This window comes from Mustela erminea, chromosome 5 (genome assembly GCF_009829155.1).
Source record: "Mustela erminea isolate mMusErm1 chromosome 5, mMusErm1.Pri, whole genome shotgun sequence".
Taxonomy (NCBI): domain Eukaryota; kingdom Metazoa; phylum Chordata; class Mammalia; order Carnivora; family Mustelidae; genus Mustela; species Mustela erminea.
Window position 1 is genome coordinate 27,603,972 of NC_045618.1, and position 27,124 is coordinate 27,631,095.

Sequence of the window (27,124 nt, forward strand, 5' to 3'; positions counted from 1 at the left end):
CAGATAATGAAAACCAAGTATTCACAACCAAATATAGTCATGTGCAGTTTCCAGTCATTCAGGGTTCAGCATGGCCATAACCTCAGGCTGCCTGCACAGAAACGGCACAGCCACACATGTCTTAGAGTCCACAGGGCACAGGCATGAAAACACCACTCACATACCCCATCCTTGCTCACAGTCTCACATGCTGTCAGAGCAGCATGCACCAGCCACTCACTGGAGTCCCCCAACAATGGTGCAGACAAAACTATCTGATGCCAATGCTGTAAATTTGTACACACTCAGCAATAAGACCCCAATCACAGACACAATCTCAAAATGATCACAGACCACAAATGACCCACATGTCCCACACAGGCATGAAGACACACAAACACACAGCAAGCACAGAGAACCTCACATCCATGCATGCACAGACAGACACACACAGCCAAGCATGTACACACACATTTGTGCACAAACAGATATGCACACCTGAGCACAAAGAATCTCACACTCATTCATTTGGCAAAATATTGAGCACCTGAAATGTGATTCCCACTAGGCTACATCAGGATACACACCACACAAATGCTGGCAGTAAGACACATTCTTGGGGCCACCCAGGATGCCGGGCATGCCCAAGACAAATAAAGACTTCCATTGCATGTGGTTGAAACAGAATTGGTAAGATGCTTTCAGGTGGAAAGTTAGACCCAAGGATGAAGCTAACTGCCTTCTATAGAGCAAAGCTTCTATTGTATCACAGCAGAGGAGCACTGCTAAGGGGAGGCCTCCCTCAGCAACCCCAGCCCACAATCCCACATGCATTCAGCATCTCCTCCAAAGAAAGGTGTGAGCCCCATACCTTAGGTGCCTTGCTATCTAGCCCAAGGCACCCAGGGGCTCTGCTGACCCAACAGCAGAGCTCTGTAGTACTCACAGAGCACACCACCACAAAGACAAACAGGCTCGCAACTTTCAGCCACCGTACACAGCACCTGCAAGAGAAAAGGAAGGACCCAAGTCACACCAAAGCAGTCCTATTTGTATGTGCCCAGACTGCCAAGTTGATAGACACCTTTCTGAAGCTTTGGATAATATCAATCTCAAAGCACATGTTAGGAATTCTTTCCATAACGTGGCATAAAGGAAGACACTGCTGACCTATAAATGTATGGCCTCATGAAAAGCAGCTTGGTACAGGTAACAGAGGAGAGCAAAGTTAACCTAGGGTGTTTGCACATGTTTCTTGCTGTAGATGCTAAAATTCAAACTTGGTGGCTCTTCACTGGCATTTTGAAAGCTGAATTTCCTGGAAACAAGCCTTATATGGGTTCTCAGATTCATATTTTCAATTGTATTCCCCTAACTTTTCTGGAAAGTGAGAAAATAGATTTGATCATAGATGATGGCAGATGAGAGATAGATAGATAGATAGATAGATAGATAGATAGATAGATAGATAGATAGAAGATAGATAGAGATTATGATTGTATATAAATATAACATATATAAAAACACTGATGGAAATATAATCAAACAATTCAAAAAAGAAATCGGGGTGCTGTCACTGGTTGTACTAGCAGTTTTTTAAGAATTACTTCAGAGATAATTTAACAAGCAGTCCATGTTCTTGGCACATTCTGCAGTCTCCTGATGGTGTCCTGACCCAGTGACCATCTCACTTTTCTTAACTGCAGCTCTCAGAGCCCAGGTAAATCTGAGTCTAGCCAACCCTTTGCAGTCTTTCCAGTCCCACTCTGCTCATATCACCTCCTCAGATCCACGGATCCCACCTTCTAATGACACTATCATTGCCCAGCCCCAGGGTGTGCTCTACCACTGGCCGCCCCTCAAGAGTGGGCATTTGGTGTCTGTGCTCTGTTCCTGTATGTGGAAAGGTGCTGGCCCACAGCCTGTGCTTGTGTAGAATGTAGAAGGTCTATGTTAGGACATCTTTTTCAGTATCTTTCTGATATTTTGCATTCTCTTAGATTTAATGATTTGATGAATAAGCATTTCACATTTCCAAATTGTAATTTAACAGCCCCTATTTTAATTTAATTTTATCTTTTCAGTGTTCCAAGATCCATTGTTTATGCACCACACCCAGTGCTCCATGCAATACATGCCCTCCTTAATACCCATCACCAGGCTCATCTGTTCTCCCCACCCTTCTCCCCTCCAAAATCTTCAGAATCCACAGGCTCCCATACTTCATCTCCCCCTCCTATTTACCCCAATTCACAATTCATTTTTCCTTTCCTTCTCCTAATGTCCTCCATGTTAGTCCTTATGCTCCATAAGTAAGTGAAACAATATAATAATTGACTCTTTCTGCTTGTTTTTCTTCACTTAGCATAATTTCCTCCAGTCCCCTCCAAGTTGATACAGAAGTTGGGTATTCATCCTTTCTGTGTAATATTCCATTGTATATTTGGACCATGTCTTCTTTATCCATTCATTTGTTGAAGGGCATCTTGGTTCTTTCCACAGTCTGGCAATTGTGGCAATTGCTGCCATGAACATTGGGATATAGATGGCCCTTCTTTTCACTACATTTGTATCTTTGGGGTAAATACCAAGTAGTGCAATTGCAGGGTCATAGGGTAGCTCTATTTTTAATTTTTTGAGGAATCTCCACCTGTTTTCCAAAGTGACTGCACCAACTTGTCTTCCCACCAACAGTGTAAGAGGGGCCCCCTTGCTCCATATCCTCTCCAACACTTGTTGATTATTGTGTGTTAATTTTGGCCATTCTAACTGGTGCAAGGTAGTATCTCAATGTGGTTTTTATTTTAACTTCTCTGATGCAACAGCCCTATTTAAATGGGAATCAAAGCTGGAGGTATCAGAATCCCAGATTTCAAGATATACTATAAAACTATAGTGATCAAAACAATATGGTACTAGCACAAAAACAGATACATAGATTAATGAAACAGAAGAGAGACTACAGAATAAACCCATGCTTATATGGTCAATTAATCTACAACAAAAGATGCAAGAATATACAATAGGGAAAAAAAACAGTCTCTTCAATATATGGTGCTGGAAAAACTGGACAGCTACATGTAGAAGAATAAACCTGGACTACTCTTCTGACACAATACATAAAAATAAGCTCAAAATGGATTAAAGACCTAAATGTGAGATGTGAAACCCTAAAACTCCTAGGCAATAATTTCTTTGACATTGCTCATCGTAACATTTTTCTAGATATGTTTCCTAAGGAAAGTGAAACAGAAGCCAAAATAAACTACTGGGACTACATCAAACTAAACACACAATCAACAAAACAAAAGGCAACATACTGAAAGGGAAAAGACATTTGCAAATGATACAACTGATAAAGTTTTAATATCCAAAATATAGGATAAACTTACATAACTCAACACACACACACATTCACACACACATCCAATTTAAAAAAATGAGCAGAAGACTTGAATAGATGTCCTCCAAAGAGGGCATACAGTTGGCCCACAGACACATCAAAAGATGTGAAAAAATTAATGAATACTGTTATGCTGAAAATAAATAAATTTAATTTAAAAAAAAAAAAAGATGTTCAACATCACTCATCATCAGGGAAACACAAATCAAAACCACAATGAGATATCACCTAACCCAGTGGCTGAAATTAAAAAGAGAAGAAGTAAGAAGAGTTGGTAAGGATGTGGAGAAAAAGGAACCTTCAAGCACTAATGGTAGAAATGTAAATAGATATAGCCATTGTGGAAAATGGTATGGAGATCCTCAAAAAAATTAAAAATAGAAATACCATATGATCCAGTAATTGCACTACTGGGTATTTACCAAAAGAAAGCAAAAACATTAATTCAATTTGCTTTACTACCAAAAAAAAAAAAAAAAAAAAGCATTAATTCAAAAAGATATATGCGCCCTTTTGTTTATTTTAATAATATTTACAATAACCAAGATATGGATGAAGCCCAAGTGTCCGACAGATAAATGGATAAGGAATATGTGGGGAGGTGAACCATGAGAGACTATGGACTGAAAAACAATCTGAGGGGTTTGAAGTGGCAGGGGGGTAGGAGGTTGGGGTACCAGGTGGTGGGTATTATAGAGGGCACGGATTGCATGGAGCACTGGGTGTGGTGAAAAAATAATGAATACTGTTAAGCTGAAAATAAATAAAAAATAAATTTAAAAAAAAAAGAATATGTGGGTGTGGGGGGGGTGTTTACATTTACATATAATGAAATATTACTGTGACAACATGGATGGATTTAGAAGGTATTATGCTAAGTGAAATAAGTCAAACAGAGAAAGACAAATAACAAATGATTTCATTCATATACGGAATCTAAAAAACAAAACAAATGAATAAACAAACAGAAAGCAGACTGAAACCTATAAATACAGAGAATAACTAATGGTTGCCAGAGGGAGGGAGGTAGGGGGATGGGCAAAATGGGTGAGGAGGAGTGGGAGATACAGTCTTCTAGTTACAGAATGTACAAAACATGAGAATAAAAGGTACAGCATAGAGAATATAGTCTGGTATTTTAAGAGCGTTCCATGGTGACAAATGGTAATACACTTGAAGACAGCATAACATATACATTTGTTGAAACACTGTGTTGTATATCTGAAATTAATGGAACATTCTATGTCAATTATACTCAAAAAGAGTAACAAATAAATGGGAATCAAAATGATACTTCTTTTTTAAAGCATGAGACATTGATTTAGCTATCCTAAACACAAATTGTTTTCTACATAATGGCCATATACAGCAAAGCTGACAACCCAAAATATGTTTTACAAGTTTCCCAATGACCATACATGGTATGTTTTAAACTGTTAAAAAGAATGACATTGGGGCGCCTGGGTGGCTCAGTGGGTTAAGCCGCTGCCTTTGGCTCAGGTCATGATCTCAGGTCCTGGGATCGGGTCCCGCATCGGGCTCTCTGCTCGGCAGGGAGCCTGCTTCCCTATCTCTCTCTCTCTCTGGCTGCCTCTCCGTCTACTTGTGATTTCTCTCTGTCAAATTAATAAAATAAAAAATCTTTAAAAAAAAAAAAAAGAAAGAATGACATTAAGTCTTTTAGTTCAGTGGCAAGCTCAATGCAACTATTCCATGAATCCTAGAAGATAAAGCAACTACAGAAAGTAAGGTCCCAAATGTACTTGGTTTAATTTCTCCATGGTATGGGACAGTCGAAGTACCTGGCATCTTCTCAAGCTGTGAACCAATCAGTTAAGGCAGGGTGTTAATAGTGTCAGAGCTCACCATCCTGGTGGTCCTTAGGGCCAGATCCCTATTTACACACTTTCACACAATTTACTGAATTTCATAGCAGACCCTGTGGCCAAATATTTGTCACATTTATGCAGGCAGCTGAGATCAGCAATCATGAAAAAACAATGCATGGCTGGGAAACATGTTGGGAAACACAATCTCCATAGTCAAGAACAGGTGGAGGATATGGAGGACACATCCCTGCCTACCCACCCCCAGCTTACAAGCTGCAGGCCCCCAGGCAAAATCCTTATCCTCCCTAAAGTCCCTTCCTTCATCTACCTCTCAAGATTGATAGAAGGGTCAACAGAACAATGAGAGTGGGCCTCTCAGCATACAAACAGGTGCAATTTGGGCATGCGGATAGGTACATTTCTAATCAGGTCTACAAACAGCTTCAGAAAAGACAGGTACCCTAATGTAGACAAATAATAATACTATTGTTTGATAGCTACAAATTGTCTTCTCACCTATGCATGAGCTTTCCCACAGACCATCTTAGTAGAAGCCCATGCAAGGTTGTGTAGTGAGGGAAACAGAAAGAGACAAGGAGATAGTTGAATGGATGTGTCTGCCTCTGCTGGTGCCTCAGCTACCTCAGAGCATATCTGGAATGAGGATCTGATAGTCCTGGTCCCCAAGCCTTATTCTGTTCTTAGAGATGCCACTTTCAAATATGTGTCTCTCAACAAAACCTTTCTTTAAGTAAATGTACCTATAAAGCCCAGTAGACAAAGCAAAGAGAGAGCAAAAGTGCTCCAGTTCTGGCTAGACCATTCTCTTGGTCCAACATAATGCCCTCAGTGTTCCCACATACATGCATGCCTAAGCCCTCCTCTGTGTGTGCAAGCATAGCCTTTCTACCACCACTACCAGAAACCCCCTTTCTCACAGCCTCAGGGTCCCAACTCACACCAGGCTGGACAGCAGTTTCCTGAAGGATGAGCCCTGGCACTAGAGCCAACCCTTCTAATAACATGTTTCATCACCAACTACCAGGGATAATATCAGTTTTTAAAACACCATGGTGGGGGGACACCTGGGTGGCTCAGTCAGTCAAGTGTCTGCCTTCAGATCAGGCCATGATCCTGGGGTGCTGGGATTGAGTCCTGCATCAGGATCTCTGTTCAGCAGGGACTCTGCTTCTCCCTCTACCTGCTGCTCCCCCTGCCTGTACTCACACTCTCTCTCTCTCTCTCTCTGTGTCAAATTAATTAATTAATTAATTATTTTAATAAATGAATAAATAGATACATATAAAGATAGAGATAGATAGATGATGGGTATAGATAAATGATAAGCTTAGATAGATAGAATGAACAAACCCCACAGGAACTGCTAAAGTGAACTGATTCCATCTGCAAACCGAGGTCATGCCATGAAAACCCCCCGCAACACAAACTAGAAGGAGTGTAGATAGATAAATGTTAGTCATTTATGTCTGTAATCGGGCTGTCCTGTAGCCCTACAGGTTCCATGCTGATTAGCAGTGGTGCTTCCTTACATATCTTCTAGGGCCTAGAGAAGATGTAGATAACCTTTCAGGAAAAGAACAGCCTGGCCAAATGTGAAAACCCTTCTTCCTCAACTTCATTCTGCTGGTTGGGAAGGATGCAGTGAGGCTGAGAACCACCCCCAGCCCATCCTAGGGATGCTCTGTGCAACCATCACCCTGTGCCAGTGCCAGCACTGGAAGTCTTCCTACCTCAGCTTCAAAGGACGGAACCTGATATGAGCACTGTCCAGAGGTTTCCCCTTCTCTTGGGATCCAGAGGAACCAGCCAAGTCTTTGATCAGCAGGGATCCTCCCTCCCACTCAGCTGAGCTGTTTCCCCAAGATTCTTCAGCAGTGATGAAATCTGGGTGGCAAATAGGCATGCGCCATGACCTGGAAAGCAAGTCTTTGTGGTTATTTTCACAGAAATAGTAGCATCTCTAAAATAAGATTTCATTTCAGTGGTAAGTCTGAAATGTGAAACCAATTCTGGTTTTTAAAAGGACCACAGACATTTTAGTGCTGTCATACTGGTGGGACTGGGTCTTTCTTGACATCACAGAGCATTTAGCTTAAGGAAAATCATTTGAGGTCATGCATATGACCTCAAATAAAAACATTAGTTTGTTCTGAGTTTGGAACTTTCCAATAAAGCTGTTTCTGGCTCAGACCAACTCCAGTTCATTTCAGTATTTGCTTTCTCTTTGATTGTGCTGGAGTTCTCAATACCTAGTTGTCACACTCTTCTTGAAGGAGAATGAGTGGTATATGCCTACAGTTGTCTTTCCATAATAGAGCTATAGGGAAGATGGTCTACCTGGCTTTTCCATTCAACCTATACATGAGCATGAGCAAGTGGAGAACATCAGTGCTGGACTCGATGGGCCCAAGAACGGAATCTCTCTCTAGAAGGATGCTTCAAAAGGCATCACAAACTTTTCTCAAAATGACATGTGGACACATCCATTTACTTTTAGTTGAATCTCTGGGCTTCTGAACAAACCTTCAGTTCAGATACACTTGACTCTAGTGAAGTTGCACTAAAGCCTAGTATTTTCATGTATTTCCAGGAATATTCATGGGATAACCGCACTGACATAATGGGCTGTGATCTTAGAAACCAATGATGCCTCTCAAGCCCAACTAGCTCAACAGGTGTAACTGCTTTCAAACTGGTTTACAATAAGAAAAAAAAATAGTCTTATTCATAAAGAGAAGCCCAAAGATGGAAATTAGGCTATGTGAAACCAATGTGTAGCAATAACAAATGAATGCTGACCGTGCTGCAAACTAATCAATATTGAAAATAAAGAGTTTTGTGACTGGGAAATACTTACGTGTAAGGAATGATTATCAGGACTCCCTCAACTGGTGAACAAATACAACTGTAACAAAAACTGAAACCAAGGAAACTTCTTTTAGAAGTGTCCAGAAGAAAGCTAACGCCAGTGTAACTAGAACAATGCTGTGCAATAGAACTTTCTGTGGCAATGGGCATCTTCTCTGTCCTCTCCAGCACGGTAGTCACACATGCTCATTGGCCACTTGAAGTGTGTAACTGAAGAACTGAATTTTTAACCTTACTTAATTTTAATTAATTTAACTTTGAATAATGCCTGTGACAAGTAGCTACTAGGCTGGTCAGTGCAGGCACACAGCCTGCGCCGACCTTTATACCATCAGCTGCACATTCCTGCCCTCAAAACCTTGAAAGGAAGAAAACCTGACCCATGTTCTGTTCCTCTGTAGTGGTTTTTGGTATGAGGCACTTGGAGTTACTCTTAGAAAATATGTTGTAAGCCCTAACGAGTGACTGTGGAAGCAGATGGAAAAGCAGCAGAGTTCTTGTTCTCGAGCTATTGAACGCAATGGTGGGGTAAGAGCGGGACCCCATGATCCCTGGGGGTAGGGCATAAGTTAGGAGCTAGGAAAGAATGTAACCCCCAGTCTCCTCTTTCTGCACCTGGCAATTGCCAGCCCATACAACCCACTCCTCCCTTATCCCATGAATGACTCCCTGCATGCCTTTGCACATGGGAAAATGCAAATTTGCTTCAAGATATTTGCCATCCCTTTGTACTTCTTACAGTTTCTTTTTATTTATTTATTTTCAGCATAACAGCATTCATTATTTTTGCCCTTTGTACTTCTTTCCCACACTTGGAGGCATCTGTCCTTGCATTTCTGACATAAATAAATAAATGAGCAAATAAATAAATAAATGGTATGTGCAGGACTCAGCTGCTGCTGCTCTCCATTGCAGAGGCAGCCCTGCACAACCGCTCAGATTGGTGTCTGAGAACTTTATTTCAGTGTGCAACGACAAGGAACAGCTTGGCATCCCAGGTCATGTTTCTGTGCCCCATGTGCCCAGGACAAATGCTTACACATTATGCTTTTCCAATGAAACATGAGTTCTTTTAGTTTTTAATTTTTCAGTGTAACAGAATTCATTGTTTATGCACCACATGCAATGCTCCATACAATATGTGCCCTCCACGATACCCACCACCTGGCTCCCCCAACCTCCCACACCCCGCCCCTTCAAAACCCTCAGACTGCTTTCCAGAGGCCATAGTCTCTCATCTCCCCTTCCAATTTCCCCCAACTCCCTTCTCCTCTCATTCTCCCCATGTCCTCCATGTTATTTGTTATGCTCCACAAATAAGTGAAACCATATGATAATTGACTCTCTCTGCTTGACTTATTTCACTCAGCATAATCTCTTCCAGTCCTGTCCATGTTACTACAAAAGTTGAGTATTCATCCTTTCTAATGGAGACATAATACTCCATAGTGTATATGGACCCCATCTTCCTTATCCATTCATCCCTTGAAGGGCACCTTGGTTCTTTCCACAATTTGGCAACCGTGGCCATTGCTGCTATAAACATTGGGGTACAGATGGTCCTTCTTTTCACTACATCTGCATTGGGCTAAATACCCAGGAGTGCAATTGCAGGGTCATAGGGAAGCTCTGTTTTTAATTTCTTGAGAGAATTCCACACTGTTCTCCAAAGTGGCTGCACCAACCTTCCCACCACCAGTGTAAGAGGGTTCTCCTTCCTCCACATCCTCTCTAACACACGTTGTTTCCTGTCTTGCTAATTTTGGCCATTCTAACTGGTGTAAGGTGGTATCTCAATGTGGTTTTCATTTGAATCTCCCTGATGGCTAGCGATGATAAACATTTTTTCATGTGTCTGATAGCCATTTGTATGTCTTCATTGGAAAACTTTCTGTTCATATCTTCTGCCCATTTTTTGATAGGATTATCTGTTTTGTGTGTGTTGAGTTTGAGGAGTTCTTGAGCAATCTATACTTTTAATGCCATGCTGATCAAAATTCCACTGGTATTTTTCAAAGAGCTGGAGCAAATAATCCTAAAATTTGTATGGAATCAGAAGAGACCCCGATTGTTAAGGAAATGTTGAAAGAGGAAAACAAAACTGGTGGCATCACGTTGCCGATGCCACCTTGGTGGCATGCCACCATGCCACCATGTAGCTTTACTACAAAAGACAGCATGGTATTCATAAAAACAGACACATAGACCAGTGGAACAGAGTAGAGAGCCCAGATAGGGACCCTCAACTCTATGGTCAAATAATCTTCGACAAAGCAGGAAAAAAATATACAGTGGAAAAAAGACAGTCTATTTCAATAAATGGTGCTGGGAAAATTGGACAGCTATATGTAGAAGAATGAAACTCAACCATTCTCTTACACAAAGATAAACTCAAAAACCTCAACGTAAGACAGGAATCCCTCAGAATCCTAGAGGAGAACATAGGTAGTAACCTCTTCTATAACAGCCACAGCAACTTCTTTCAAGATATGTCTCCAAAGGCAAAGGAAACAAAAGCAAAAATGAACTTTTGGGACTTCATCAAGATCAAAAGCTTCTGTACAGCAAAGGAAATAGTCAACAAAACAAAGGGGCAACCCACGGAATGGGAGAAGATATTTGCAAATGACAAATGACAAAAAGGCTGATATCCAGGATCTATAAAGAACTTCTCAAACTCAACACACACAAAACAGATAATCCTATCAAAAAATGGCCAAAAGACATGAACAGACACTTCTCCAAAGAAGATATACAAATGGCTATCAGACACATGAAAAAATGTTCATCATCGCTAGCCATCAGGGAGATTCAAATGAAAACCACATTGAGATACCACCTTACACCAGTTAGAATGGCCAAAATTAGCAAGACAGGAAACAACGTGTGTTAGAGAGGATGTGGAGGAAGGAGAACCCTCTTACACTGGTGGTGGGAAGGTTGGTGCAGCCACTTTGGAGAACAGTGTGGAATTCTCTCAAGAAATTAAAAACAGAGCTTCCCTATGACCCTGCAATTGCACTCCTGGGTATTTAGCCCAATGCAGATGTAGTGAAAAGAAGGACCATCTGTACCCCAATGTTTATAGCAGCAATGGCCACGGTTGCCAAATTGTGGAAAGAACCAAGGTGCCCTTCAAGGGATGAATGGATAAGGAAGATGGGGTCCATATACACTATGGAGTATTATGTCTCCATCAGAAAGGATGAATACTCAACTTTTGTAGTAACATGGACAGGACTGGAAGAGATTATGCTGAGTGAAATAAGTCAAGCAGAGAGAGTCAATTATCATATGGTTTCACTTATTTGTGGAGCATAACAAATAACATGGAGGACATGGGGAGAATGAGAGGAGAAGGGAGCTGAGGGAAATTGGGAGGGGAGGTGAACCATGAGAGACTATGGCCTCTGAAAAACAGTCTGACGGTTTTGAAGAGGCGGGGTGTGGTGGGTTGGGGGAACCAGGTGGTGGGTATTGGGGAGGGCACATATTGCATGGAGCACTGCGTATGGTGCAAAAACAATGAATACTGTTACGCTGAAAAGAAATTTAAAAAAAAAAAAACTCAATCTTTATCTCAAAAGAAAAAAAAAGTATAGATTGCTGTAGGCAGTATAGACATTTTAACAATGTTTATTCTTCTGATCCAAGAGCATGGAATGGTCTTCCATCTTTTTGTGTCTTCTTCAATTTCTTTCAAGAGTGTTCTGTAGTTCCTCGAGTACAGATCCTTTACCTCTTTGGTTAGGTTTATTCCCAGGTATCTTGTGGTTCTTGGTGCTATAGTAATGGAATCGATTCTCTAATTTCCCTTTCTGTGTTTTCATTGTTAGTGTATAAGAAAGCAACTGATTTTTGTACATTGACTTTGTATCCTGCCACTTTACTGAATTGTTGTATGAGTTCTAGTAGTTTGGGAGTGGAGTCATTTTGGTTTTCCATATAAAGTATCATGTCATCTGTGAAGAGTGAGAGTTTGATTTCTTCATTGCCAATTTGGATACCTTTTTTTCTCTTTGTTGTCTGATTGCTGTTGCTAGGACTTCTGATACTATGTTGAACAAGAGTGGTGAGAGTGGGCATCCTTGTCGTGTTCCTGATCTCAAAGGGAAGTCTGTGAGCTTTTTCCCAATGAGGATGATATTTGTTGTGGGTTTTTCATGGTTTATCAAGTAATTCAAAGGAAAGAATTAAAGGAATTGATGTTTTAAGTGTTTGTTTTTAAAGTTATGTATTAGGAGAAATGGAGAACAAATAAGTTATCCTCCTGGTTGCAGGGGCTGTGCTGGACACTAGGATGTGAGACGAAGAAAAGGTAGGCTGGTAGGCATAACTATGGAACATAAGGCATGTTCTAAAGTATGGGTAAGAGTGTGGTATTTAAGAGCACAGAAGAAGAATTGACTCTTGATGGATTTGGGAGGGGAACCAATGGTGACATTTGAGCCCCTCTGAGTGAGACTTCCCTGGAGAGCAAGAAGGGGAGGAAGTTTGTCTAGTCAATGGTCTTAGTGGGAACTTTTGCAGGAAGACACAACTTGTCATCAGGAATCTCCCGGAGGGAGCCAGACTGTCCCTACACTGGGAGGTGATTAAACCCATATTCTTTCACCCTGTCTAAATGGAGTGAGTCTTCGGCAACTGAGCCTAGAAATCCATATTGCATACAAGTACCCCAAAAAAATTCTGATACACTCTATAAAGTATGAAGTCCCCCCCACAATGTTTGCAGACAGGGCTGAAAAGAGGGTAGGCAACTCCTTAGAGGATGGGAGGGAGGGGTGTAGGTAACACAGCAGCCTGCCTGCTGATGCAGGTGCATGGGGTCAGGCGACAGGAAAGGAAGGGTCTGTCACAAAGCCACCAAGTTTGCAATGTGTGGGATGTGAGGGGATACTGAGCAGGCAGTTCAGGCTTCCAGAAAGTTTGTCTGCAAAAAGAAAAAGAGATGAGCTTGGATACCTGGATCAGGGACCTTTATCCTAGGGGACAGAGTTATCCTCCAGATCAGCTCTGATCAGAGAGTCCAGAACAATCCTATCTGTCCCCAGTAGGACTTTCAAACTTGCAGGGAGTGGAGGTTCCTCTTAAATCATACATTTTCAACCTCATCGCTAATGACATTTGAGACAGATAATCCTTTGTTGTGGAGAAGTGTCCTGTGCTTTGCAAGATGTTAAGCAGCATCCCTGGCCTTTACCCTTAAATGCCAGTAGTACCCCTGCTCCAGCTGTTACAACAAAAAATAACTCTGGACTGTGTCTTCCTCACCCAGCTCAGAATCCCTGGCCTGGTAAGATGGCCCATCAGAGCTGTGTACATGCATGAATGTGTACACGTGTTATTTAAGGGAACAGGGATATGCTCAAGGAAATTCACAAGCTATAGACTACAACTACTAGAATCATGAATGTATACTACATTGAACTGACAAGGATCTGGCAGAGACCAAAAATATGTCAGGTGAAAATTCACATCTCGGGGAGAAATTCTCCAACATAAATGCCAAGGGCAAAGCTCAGAGATTTCTTATTTTACAAGTGGGTTGGGGGGAAACTCACCTTTTCTCTTGTGAGGAATTTCTCAGCAAAGGGGTGTTTTCTGTAAAATAGGGGTCTTTTGACCTGGAGCTGAAGAACTGAGGTAAAGAAGAGTGAGACCTGAAAGACACAGTGAAGGAAAAAGGATCACCAACACAAAAATGGTGGAAGTGTTCACTGGTAATTGGGGCTATATCCAAGAACATCCCTGAAATTCAGTGATAAATTTTACATAAGTTATAACTGAATTGTAAAAAGCTATAGTTTAAAAGAGACCATTAGAAACAACTCTCCTAAAAAAAAAAAAAAAGAAAGAAAGAAAGAAAATGGAAGAAAAAAAGAAACTCTCCTCGCCAGCATAAACCAGGTTGGCAATGCAAAACAGAAACACATAAGAAACCAGACACTGTAGGAGTAATACTTTCAGGCTTTGCAATTCCATGCAGAACTTTTCATGGAGAAAACTGTTCAGAGTCTGATGGGCCTTTCTATACTCGGAAAATTCTACTTCCTAAGATCACAGTATTTAAATATCACACATTTAAAATATCCTACTGGAAAAAAAAAAAAAATCCTACTGGCTCCCATTGAAGACCAGCAAAACTCAGCACCCACGGGGTCAAAATGAAATGACAAAATGGCAACGATGGATCTCTCATGGGGATGGAAGCCACAAGTGAAACAAAGCCAAGCTTCACACTATAGGGACACCCCCTCCACTGTGCTGGCCTGCACTAGAGGAAGGGCTACCATAAACTTATCCAAATCAGGAGCTCAAGAGAGCACAAGAGAGCCCACAAACATATATGGTCCTCATTCAAGGACACGTGATGTTTAAAAGCAACCAGCTTTTCATGAAAAGCTGCAGTAATAATTTTCATTATTAACTGTTGGGAATATGTCATTTTACACACAAATACATTGCCTTTCCTAAAGGATCCCAGGCCACACAGAGCTGCTGTGGATGCCGTGAAACACTCACCAGGGACAATAACAGTAAAGGCAGAGAAAGGAAAAAAATATATTTCCACCCTCTTTCTCCTTTCATTCCAGCATGCACCTGTGACAACAGACAATAAGACTCTGGTCTCATGGGTGGATAAAACCAGGGCCCTGAGCTGTGCCCAACCACACCTACCATTCCACACCAGAGCCTGGAAGGGAGTCTGTCTTGGGCCAGCAATGTGTTCTCTGAGTACACCTCTGGGCAGCCCTGCATACTTTACTGGGGAACACAGATAAGAGAGGACTCTGTCTTCAGGAGCTTAAATAGCCAGGAAGAAGAGCACAGCAGAGAACAAGGTATAGAATAGATGCCCTAACTAGCACACATGAGAGCAAAGATGGAAGATGAATTCCACTTGAGTGATTTAACAATTTATACACTTTAACTGTTAGCTGCTCAAAGTGGTTTAAACAATTAGTTGGGTTTTAAATTTTTCATGTCTCATAACTGTAAATAAAGAAGGGCCTTAGGCACATTTAGATAAATGTCTCAATGAGTCAACTAATAACCAGTGTTTTCCATTACTCCCTGAGGTGGTCTGTTAGATAGCATTCCTGGGAAAGGTGACTGTTACCGAGACCTCACTCACATTATTTAACCACTCTGAGCTTCCATTTTCTCATCTGTATAATGTGGATTAAAAGGAAAAACTCACTAAAGTGAGTCACACTAAATTAGGAGATATAAATGGTAAGCATAGTTTGGCTTCAATTCAATTCAATTATTTCTATAACACTGTGAGCCTCTTATGAATGGCTGCCATGATATTTCCATCTTGTTTTATTGGGTACCATGACTGGTACCCTGTTCAATGTCAGTGCTTAAATACTTAATGAATTTGTTTAATCCCAGTAATCATAGCTTATTTGCATGAGTTGCCTTTTTGACTCCATGAAACAGTTTTGTAAATCATTATCAGATCAATAATGTGCTCAGAAATACCACCTACCCTCTGAAGAGCAGAGCATGTTCAAGAGAATGGAGGTGCCATTGCTCCTTAGAAAGCATTATCCACAGGCTCTCCGCAAAGCTCATGGCAGTGCCACATTGAACAATGCTGAGAATTCACCTTATGGCCACGAAGGAAAAAAATCAAAAATGGGGAAAAGTCAAAGTCCATTTTATTTTCTCTGAGGTGAACACATCTGGAAGATATTAGAGAAACCCTCTCGGGAGATATAAAAGCCCTTTCTGGAGAAATAAAAGAACTAAAATCTAACCAAGTTGAAATAAAAAAAGCTATTAATGGGACGCCTGGGTGGCTCAGTTGGTTAAGCAGCTGCCTTCGGCTCAGGTCATGATCCCAGCGTCCTGGGATCGAGTCCCACATCGGGCTCCTTGCTTGGCAGGGAGCCTGCTTCTCCCTCTGCCTCTGCCTGCCACTCTGTCTGCCTGTGCTTGCTCTCGCTTCTCTCTCTATGACAAATAAAAAAATAAATAAATAAATAAATAAAAAATAATTTAAAAAAAAAGGCTATTAATGAGGTACAATCAAAAATGGAGGCTCTCACTGCTAGGATAAATGAGGGAGAAGAAAGAATTAGTGATATAGAAGACCAAATGACAGAGAATAAAGAAGCTGAGCAAAAGAGGGACAGATGGCTGATTTCATTTTTTAACATTTCTATTGCACTTTGTTTACACACAGTATTTTATAATTGTAGTTAAGTATATAGGAAGTAGTTTCTAAGCTTTTTAATATTTAGTTATGATTCTAAAGAGCCAAAAATAAAATTAGTTTTGCTAGGAAATTTCCCAAAGGCTTCAGGCTATTCCAAATTTAAATTTAATTTTACATTGTCCAGGCATTATTTTCCATTGTTCCCAGTCCTTTTCATTTTTGGAAAGAAGGGAGGCTCAGAGAGGGCTTCAGACCAAATTACTTCACAGGATCCCTGACCTTCTGTCCTTGAAGACAGAAAACTCACAAACTGCATATAAAAAAGATTCAGGATTACCCAAGAAACGTATTTCACAGTGATTTTTCTTTCTGACTTAATTAAGGTAGAAAATATTAATGAGATCTATATTATTCCTGAACTTTTTTCCTTCTGAAAAAAAATCTCATTGACATTTCTCTGACTTCATATCTAAGCCCAGGTTGTTGTCAAAATTCACAAAATTCAAGTGTCTATTTTCCTAGTGTCTCAACAACTCTGTGTATACATGTGTAAAATTCATATATGCCTGTAAACTTATAAGCAGGCAATACTTATTTGGATAATTTGGAAACTACAGAAGAGGATAACAGATAAAATTATTATATATAATTCTGTATTTCAAAGATACACGCTTATCTATAGATGGTTACCAGAGGGGAGGTGGGTGGGGGGATGGGTGAAATAGGTGATGGAGATTAAGGGGTGCCCTTGTCATGAGGAGCACCAGGTGTTGTGTGGAAGTGTTGAATTACTATATTGAGAATATTACAATGTTTGTTAACTACGTGGAATTTAAGTAAAGAGCTAAAAAATAAAAAATAAAGAACATCCTTTCAATCTTTAGTTTTCTACATATAAATGAATATTTTTAAAGTAGCACTTGATGTTATATGCAACTAACAAATTGTTGAACACTACTTCTAAAACTAATGATGTACTATATGTTGGCTAATTGAACATAATAAAAAAAACAATAAAGTCATCCTCAAATATATGAGTTTCCAGACATACATTCAAACAAATAAGTTGCTTTGTTCTCTAATTGTTTAACTTAGATAAGTCATTAACATTTCTGTGTTATTAAATGTTATTCTACAATATTCATATTCCATTACGTGGATCCCCATATTAAGCATAACCATTCTCTGCTATTGGAAATTTAGGGAATTTTTACTTCTTTACTAATATAAGTAACAAACATTATGAAAGTCCTAGTAGATAAGTCTTTGTATGTGCCTCCAAAAGTTTCCTAGGACAGAATCCTAGAAGTGGAGTCACTGGGCAAGAAGTATCTTGGTGCTTATGGTCCACAGAGAGCCTTACTATGCCTTTCAGTTATAGAAGAGAACAAATCCTTGTCCCCAAAGCCCTGGGTATTAGCCACATTTTATTTTTTTTATTTCTTTTTTGTTTTGTTTTTTAAATATTTTGTTTTATCTGTGGAGAAACAGATGAGTCATATGTGGGTGACACCTGTCTTAGGAGCTTATGACACACTTTTTGGGTTTCTTTTTGGCATTTTTTAAAAATTTTTTCAATTTATTTATTTTCAGAAAAACAGTATTCATTATTTTTTCACCACACCCAGTGCTCCATGCAATCCGTGCCCTCTATAATACCCACCACCTGGTACCCCAACCTCCCACCCCCCCGCCACTTCAAACCCCTCAGATTGTTTTTCAGAGTCCATTGTCTCTCATGATTCACCTCCCCTTCCAATTTACCCCAACTCCCTTCTCCTCTCTAACACCCCTTGTCCCTTAAGCAGTAAATTTTAAACAGCTAGAATTGATTCAGGTCCACCATTATCAAGAAACCTTGCTGCCATGATTGTAAATAAGACCCATCTATGCCAACCCGCAAGATGGATACAGTGTGTTTGCAACACCTCCCAGCCCTCAACTGTCTATAACCGTAATCTTAGCTCCAGACACCCTAGTTCTTTCTAGATCCAAACACTGGGTAGTCCTATGGTACTTATGTCATTTTATCAAGGAAAAAAGTATCTAAGAATGTTAAAAATATTAAATACCTAATAAACACTTCTGAGAAGATTCACATTTCTAAAGACCAGATATGAGACAATGATTAATGCAAAGAACATGCTGGAGAGGTAATGGTTTGATCATCAGTGTAGAGAAAGTGGTTTGATCTCATTCTTTCCTCAATCTCTGTATCATGTAGACACCATCAATACAGGACAGAAGCCAGCTCTGCTTGGCAGGGAATCCAGAGCCAGTAACAAGGAGTGCAAAATGATGCCACTGCCTTCCTCTGTCTCTCTTTCCCTCTCTATCTCTGACTCTTGTTTCTGGCCTATTTTATCCTGGATTCACTGGTCCAAGATACCTTTCCAGAAGGAAAAAAGCAAACCAGCAGGCTAGGAAAAGCTGGATTTGCCCCAAAAGTGATCACACGGACAACAGCCAAGTGTGTCCATTGACAGAAAGCAGATCTGAGGAAGGAAAGTGAGCAGCAAACCTGCCACCCACTCATGTGCCATTTTTTAGAAGATTTGGGAGGAAACTGTGATTTCTCACCCAGATATATACAGAGCTTCAGAGAAACTATCCTTGTTCTCTGCAAGCATAACCGGGCTTTTAAGTTTATTTAACTGCAAAAAAGAGAACCTACAGCTCAGGCTGCTCAGAGACAATGTCTATCATCAGTTGTAATCATGAAGGCTGTTTCCCACTTCCTCAGCCTAACACACCACTAGTTATTTTCTGCAAGATTTAAAAAATAAGTCCATAAAAACTTATAAATCTATGATAATGGGTACACAATGTAGAAAAAGGTAATTTGTGATATCGATAACAAAGGGCAGCAGAACTATATAGAAGCAGAATTTTTGTATGCAGTTGAAGTTAAGTTGGTATCAATTCAAATTAGGTTGTTATAACTTTAGAATGTCATACCTAATTGTCACTGTAAACACAAAGAAAATATAATAAAACATACACCAAGAAAATGAGAAGGGAATCAAAACATGTCACTACAAAAGTCAACTAAACACGAAGGAAGGCAGTAAAGGAGGAAGACAGTAATGAAGGAAATGAGGGACAAAACAGAAAACAGAAAACAAAATGCCAAAAGTAGTTCTGTTTTTATGAATGATAACCTTAAATACCAATATACTAAACTTATCAATCAAAAGGCATATAATCAAAGGGATTAAAACGGAAACAAAACAAAACAAAACAAAACAAAAAATATGACTCAACTATATGCTGTCGATAACAATCATAAATAATATACACCAAACATCAGAGCTCCAAAAGATATGAGGCAGACAACTTAAAATTGAAGGGATAGATAGTTCCACAATAATGACTAGAGACTTCAATGCCCCACTCTCAATAATGGTTAGATATCAAACAAAAGATACATATGGCTCTGGAGGCCTCACACTACCCTATAGACCAACTGGACCTAAAAAACCTACAGAGAGCAACCTACCCAACAACAGCAAAATTATACATTTCTCTCTAGTACACATGTAACATTTGCCAAGATAGACCATATGTTATGCCATGAAACCAGTTTTAATAAATTTTAAAAGACTGGAATGATACAATGTATCTTTTCTGATCATAGTAAAATTAACTATTTTTAAATCAATAGCAAATCAATAAAATATCTATTTTATAGCTAGTTTTATAGCTATTTTATAGCTATAGGGAATAGAAATTCCCTAAATTTCCAATTTATTGCTATTTAAATCAATAGCAAAAGGAAAACTGAAAAATTCACAAATACATGAAAATTAAACCAAACACTCAACCAACCAATGGGTAAAAGAAGAAATCACAAGGGAAATTAGAAAATATCTTCTGTGGGCTGAATTGTGTATGCCCTCCAACCAAAAAAGCCCCTCATACGTTGAAGTTTTAACCCCCAGTACCTTATATATAACTGTGTTTGGAGTTATCTTTAAATAAGTGATTAAGTTAGATGAGGTCATTAGGGTGGATTCTAATCCAATTTGACTACTGTCCTTGTAAGAAGAGGAAATTTGATACAGAAAGAGACACCAAAGACTCATGTACAATAACAGTGTGTAGGGGCAATAGGAAGGCAGCCACCTGCATGCCAAGGAGAGAGGCATTTGAGGCAACTGACCTTGTCAGCACCGTGATCTTGGACTTACAGCCTCCAGAACTATGAGGAAATAAATTTGTTGTTTAAAATGCCCTTTCCATGTCACTTTGTTATGGCAGCCCTAGCAAACTAATACAGTTTAAGACAAATGCCCTGAGACAAATGACAATGAAAATGCAACATACCAAAATTTATAGGATGAACCGAAAGCAGTACTAAGAGGGACACTTATAGCTGTAAGTATTTACATTTAAACAGAAGAAAGATCTCAAATCAACAACCTAAATTTATACCTTAAAAAAATTGAAAGTGAAAAATAAACTAAACTCAAAATCTGAAAGAAGTAAGAAAATAAATATGAGAGGTGACTAATAAAGATGAGAAAAGCTATAGAGAAAATCAGTGAAACCAAAAGTAGGTTCTTTACAAAGATCAATAAAATTGACACATCTTTAGCTAGATTGACTAAGAAAAAAAGAGAGAAACTCAAATCACTAAAATCAGAAATGAGAGCAGGAATATTACTACCATTTTACAGGGGGAAAAAAGGATTATAAGAGCATAGTTTGAATGATTATATGTTAACAAATTGGATAACCTAGACAAAATGGGTAAATTCCTATCTATACACAACCTACCAACACTGATAATGAAGAAGAAGAAAAATCTGAATAGACCTACAACTAAATAAGAATCAGACGAGATCGGGCGCGTTCAGGGTGGTATGGCCGTAGAGAGAGTCAATTATCATATGGTTTCACTTATTTGTGGAGCATAACAAATAGCATGGAGGACATGGGGAGTTAGAGGAGAAGGGAGTTGGGGGAAATTGGAAGGGGAGGTGAATCATGAGAGACTATGGACTCTGAAAAACAATCTGAGGGGTTTGAAGTGGCAGGGCGTGGGAGGTTGGGGTACCAGGTGGTGGGCATTATAGAGGGCATGGATTGCATGGAGCACTGGGTGTGGTGAAAAAATAATGAATACTGTTATGCTGAAAATAAATAAATTTAATTTAAAAAAAAAAGAAATAGAATCAGTAGTCAAAAACCTCCCAACATGTATTACATGGAGCGCTAGGTGTGGTACATAAACAATGAATTCTGGAACACTGAAAAGAAACTTAAAAAAATAAATAAAATTTTAAAATAAAAAAAACAAACGAACAAACTTCCCAACAACAACAAAAAGCCCTGAACCAGACTGCTTGGCTGATGCACTCTACCAAAGGTTTAAGGAAGGAGTAACATCACCTCCTCAAACTCTCTTAAAAAACTGAAAAAGAGGGGACACTTATTCAGTGAGGTTAGCATTACCTTGATATCAAAGACACTACAAGAGCAGAAAACCACAGACCAACCTCCCTGGTGAATACTGATGCAAAAAATCCTCAGCAAAATACTAGCAAGTCAGTTCAGCAGCATATTAAAAGGATTATACACTATGACCAAGGGGAATTAATTCCTGGTATTTGAGGATGGTTCAAAATATGAAAATCAATTGATGAAACACACATTAACAGAGTGAAGGAAAAAAAACACATGATCATCTCTTGATGCAGAAAAGTATATGACAAAATTCAACACACTTTCCTTATAAAAATATTCAGCAATTAAGAATAAAAGGAAACTACAGCACAATAAAGGCCATAAAAAACAGCTAACATCATACCCAAAGGTGAAATACTGAAAGATTTTCCTTTAAGATGAACAATTTGAGAATACCTGTTTTGCTTCTAACAAGTGTAGTACTGAAAGCTCTAGCCAGATCAATTAGGCAAGAAAAAGAAATAAAATGCATCCAAATTGGAAAGAAATGCATAAAATTATCTCTGTTCACAGATGACATGATCTTATATGTAGAATATTCTAAAGATTATACACACGTGCATGCACACACACACAACTGTTAGAACTAATAAATTCAAATTCAGCAAAGTTGGAAGATACAAAATCAATATGCAGTAGAATATTCATACAGATGAAATTTTACACAGCAGTGTAACTGGATGTACTACAGCTAAAGAAAGCAATATGGGTAAGTGTTAGGTACATAATGTTGAGTGAAGAAAGGAATTCACGGAAGAATACGTGTAAGATGTAACTTCTATAAAGCTTAAAAATAAGCTTGTTTAGGATCCTTTTACATGGTTTTAGATAGAATAAATAAAGAGATGGGGAGAGAGAGAGAGAGATGTGTATACAAACACACACACAGAGGAATTATAAATACAAAGTTCCAGGAAGTAGTCCCCGTATTAGGAAGCAAAGGGATCAGGCAAAAGAGGTGCCAATTGGTTTATGAAAATTAAACTTCATAACTTACCGATATTCACCCAAATGTGGAATATAAGAAATAATGAAGAAGATCATGGGGGATTAAAAAGTAACTTACTGACACATCACATATATTATTTTGTCTACATAAAATATTACATGCTATTTTATTTTATTTTTATTTAAATTCAATCAGTCGGGGCGCCTGGGTGGCTCAGTGGATTAAGCCGCTGCCTTCGGCTCAGGTCATGATCTCAGTGTCCTGGGATCGAGCCCCGCATCGGGCTCTTTGCTCAGCGGGAGCCTGCTTCTCTCTCTCTCTCTCTCTGCCTGACTCTCCGCCGACTTGTGATCTCTCTGTCAAATAAATAAATAAAATCTTTAAAAAAAAAAAAATAAATAAAAATAAAAAATAAATTCAATCAGTCAACATATAGTAAATCATTAGTTTCAGATGCAGTGTTCAATAATTTATCAGTTGCATATAACTACTTTATTTTATTTTTTTAAAAGATTTTATTTATTTATTTGAAAGAGAGAGAGATCACAAGTAGGCAGAGAGGAAGGCAGAGAGAAAGAGGGAAGCAGGCTCCCTGCTGAGCAGAGAGTCCAATGTGAAGCTCAATCCCAGGACCCTGAGTTCACGACCTGAGCCAAAGACAGAGGCTTAACGCACTGAGCCACCCGGGCACCCGTTTTCTTTTTCTTTTATTTTTTTTTTTAAGATTTTATTTATTTAACTTTATTTTATTTTTTAAAAGATTTTATTTATTTATTTAACAGAGAGAGAGAAACAGCAGAGAGAGAAAGAGAAGCAAACTCCCTGCTGAGCAGGGATCCGAAAGTGGGACCTGATTCCAGGACTTTGGGATCACAACCTGAGCCAAAGGCAGATGCTTCACTAACTGAGCCACTCAGGCACCCCCATATAACTATTTAAAAGGAAAAATGAATTTATCAGTTGTAACAGAAGGGAAGTTATACACAGAAAAGAAATAACATAGAGATGATCAGGTAGAAAATTGGAATTCAAAAAATGGTAAGATGGAAAGCTGTACTGATATCCTGAAATAGAGAATGAAAATAATATATTCTCATAATATATTTAAAATATGTATCTCATGATATTTTCAAGTAACTGATTGTTTCCACTTATCATTCCTAGTTAGTCTAGGAAATAATTATTTTTAAAAGCCTCCTAAAACCAAGCAAGCCAAAGGGGAAAATAGGTATTACAGAACCACTTAAGTCTCAAAAGAGTCACCAAACCAAGAGGTCCTGTACATTATGCAGAAGTAGAAAAAGGGAATTTTAAAAATTCATTCTTTATAAATAAATAGTCCTTTCACTTTCTGTTTGCCAAAATAATGTTCATGTTAATCTTTGTTTAAACAACTAGTTTTGCTACAGATGGTGCAACTTGATATTAAAAAGAATTTCTAGATACTGTTTAAAAATTTTCCCATAAGATGTGTAAGTACAGTTAACACAAGAATGTTAAATATGAATGGATATTACTCATCACACAAAGGGTTAACAGGATACCCAAAGGCTTGGGGAAGTCTTTTTGACGGAGGTTTACCAGGACAATTTAAGGATTTACTTGAATTAAAAACAATCAGATGCATTTAAGATCCAATTTGAATTATTTCCCCCAAGGAAAATAGTTCAAATAGCTAGTTGGCCTGGTGGTGTGATTTTTGCAGTTTACAGTTCAGGTTTGTAGTTTAAAAAGATGGGCTTGCAACAGTCAGGTGGTGACTGGGCCCAGTGAGGCATACAAAGTAGACATATTAGTAATAAAGCCAAGCATGCGTGGTTGTCCTTAGCTAGCTTGCAGCAGAAGACGGTGATTGTTCAGTATAGCCCCCAAAAAAATCACAATAAAAAAAGACTGGTGCCCATTTTTTCCAGGGTTAACACAAATGTAGCAAGATAGAAGTGCTGGTCCTTGGGCTAAGTAATACTTTGGACATAAAAGATGCAATCCCTTTTTTCAAAGCAGATGGTTGGAATGGGAAAGACTTCCATTTGGAAAATTCACTGCAGTATAAAAAGTGTTAAAATCTCAACCAAATAAGCAAAAAATCCGTTTTGGAAAGATTTTTTTAATCAGAAAAAAACCTGTGAGAGGAAATCAGACTAACATTCACTCCAATTGGCTGGAAAATTCAGAAAATAAATCATTAACATTGGATAGGCTTATGACAAATCTGGTTTTTAAAGAGATAAGTCATTTCTATTCTATTACCTAAAAAAACAAAAGTATACTCCTCCCAAAACAAACCAGAGAGACTTGTGTGTTTTCAAGGGAGATGATATAAGACCTCACGTTAATGAAAGGAGTATGGGCCCTGAGAAAAGCTAGATTTTTTTCTTTCATAGTCATTTTTCCCAGGTAGACCAATGAATGTGTGAGTCCAAGGATAAAAAAAATCAGCATTGTTAATAGGAATACAGATTAACTGTAAGTGTCTTAATATATTACCGTATGAAACATAAGATCATTATTATTTTGATGGGTTAGACAGCTCTCTGGAAGACCATTTTACACTTTTTGTTAATATTTTTGATACTGTGTGTGCATGTATACCATATGCTCAGCAGTGATATCCCATATAAGAAAAAGGAAGGCTATTTTTAACAAACTTTTCTGACCTCCCTTTAATTTGAAATCAACAAGATATTCAAGTGTACATGGCAGATTTAGTCCCTATCTCATGTTCCTAGATAGACCCTGCTGGCAACATATTTTAGTCTATTTCCTAAGCTCTTCTTAGAAAACTGCCTGGATAGAGGAGATACTCATCCTGGTGGCCTAGAGCAGACACATGGATCGGAAACATCACAGACAATGATGGACCGCGCCAAATTTCTCTATACACCACAAATCTCTCCCCTGTGTGTGACATACATTTGAATAATTCCAGGCTTCAGGGGTTCCATCAATTAATGAGAGAAGGTCCTGGAATCTCCAACTATGATTTTGGGTTTATCTATTTCTTCTTGTGATCTATCACTTTTTGCTTCATAAATGTCATAGCTCTTCTTAAGTCCATGCCCCTTTTGGGGCACCTGGGTGGCTTGGTCAGTTAACCCTCTGCCTTCGACTCAGGTCATGGTCCCAGTGTCCTGGGATCAGTCCCTCATCTGGCTCCCTGCTCAGCAGGGAACCTGTTTCTGCCTCTCCCTCCCTCATTTTCTCTCACTCTCTCTCTCTCTCCCCCTCTCTCACACAAATAATAAAGTCTTTAAAAAATTATTTTTTTTAAAAGTATTATGCCCTTTTGATAGATTACCCCTTTATGACATGGCCATCTTTATTCCTAGTAATATTCTTTCCTCTATAATCCACTTGTTCTAATATTAATATAGCCACTCTACTTTTCTTGTATCCATTTTAGTATTGTATGTTTTTTTCCCTCTTTTTACTTTTAACCTATCTGTGCCTTTATACTTAAACTGGGTTCTTTTAGGGGTGCCTGAGTGACTCAGTCAGTTAAGTTTTGGCTCAGGTCATGATCTCAGGGTCCTGGGATGAAGCCCTGTGTTGGGCTCCTTGCACAGTGGGGAGTCTGCTTCTCCCTCCCCCTCTCCTTCTGTTCTTTCTCTCTCTCTCTCTCTCTCAAACTAATTAATTAAATATTGTTTAAAAAATAAAGTGAGGGGGAGAGCCTGGGTGGCTCAGTGAGTTGGAGCCTCTGCCTTCAGCTCAAGTCATGATCCCAGGGTCCTGGGATCAAGCCCCGGGTCAGGCTCTCTACTCAGCAGGGAGCCTGTTCCCCCGCTCCCTGCCTCTCTGCCTACTTGTGATCTCTGTCTGTCAAATAAATAAATAAAATCTTCAAATAAATAAATAAATAAAGTGGGTTCCTTTATACATAAGGTATTCAGTCCATTCTCATATAATGTGATTATTGCATATTTAGGTTTAAATATACCATCTTGCTATTTGTTTTCTATTTATTCATCTATTCCTTGCTCCCTTTTTCTCTTTTTCTGCCTTATTTTGCAGTAACTGAGTATTCTGTATGATCCATATTATTCCTTTTGTAGCTGGCTTATTTGCTATAATTCCTTGTTAGCTTAGTTGTTGCCTTAGGATTTACAATATACATCTTTAGCTTCTTACAGTCTAAGTTAAAACTGTATTATACCTGTTCCTCTCTAACACAAAATACTAATATTTGTATTCATAACTATATACATCTATAATGCACAAAGGTACACTTAAAATAATATGCTCCCCTTTCTTTCTTCCCAACCTTTGTGCTCTTGCTGTCATACTTTTACATGTGTTATAAAACATGTACTGCATTTTTATTATTTTTTAAATTATTATCTTTTGAAGACAATAAGAAGAAATACACTTATTGACTAAAACCATTTACATTCTTGGCACTCTTCGTTCCTTTGTGTAGATCCATTTTCCTCCAG

At 38.9% G+C, this 27,124-nt stretch overlaps 1 protein-coding gene across 4 annotated transcripts in view; it reads right to left on the minus strand.

Moving 5' to 3' along the window:
- Positions 1 to 27,124, minus strand: part of OCA2 (OCA2 melanosomal transmembrane protein) — a 399,414-nt gene that overhangs the window by 316,000 nt on the left and 56,290 nt on the right. For all 4 annotated transcript variants that reach the window (XM_032342310.1, XM_032342311.1, XM_032342312.1 and 1 more), the window contains 3 exons: positions 13,665 to 13,763; positions 6,963 to 7,145; positions 926 to 983 (listed from right to left, as the gene is read on the minus strand). In XM_032342310.1, coding sequence (XP_032198201.1) covers positions 926 to 983; positions 6,963 to 7,145; positions 13,665 to 13,763 — 340 coding nt within the window. The remainder of the gene's footprint in view (positions 1 to 925; positions 984 to 6,962; positions 7,146 to 13,664; positions 13,764 to 27,124) is intronic.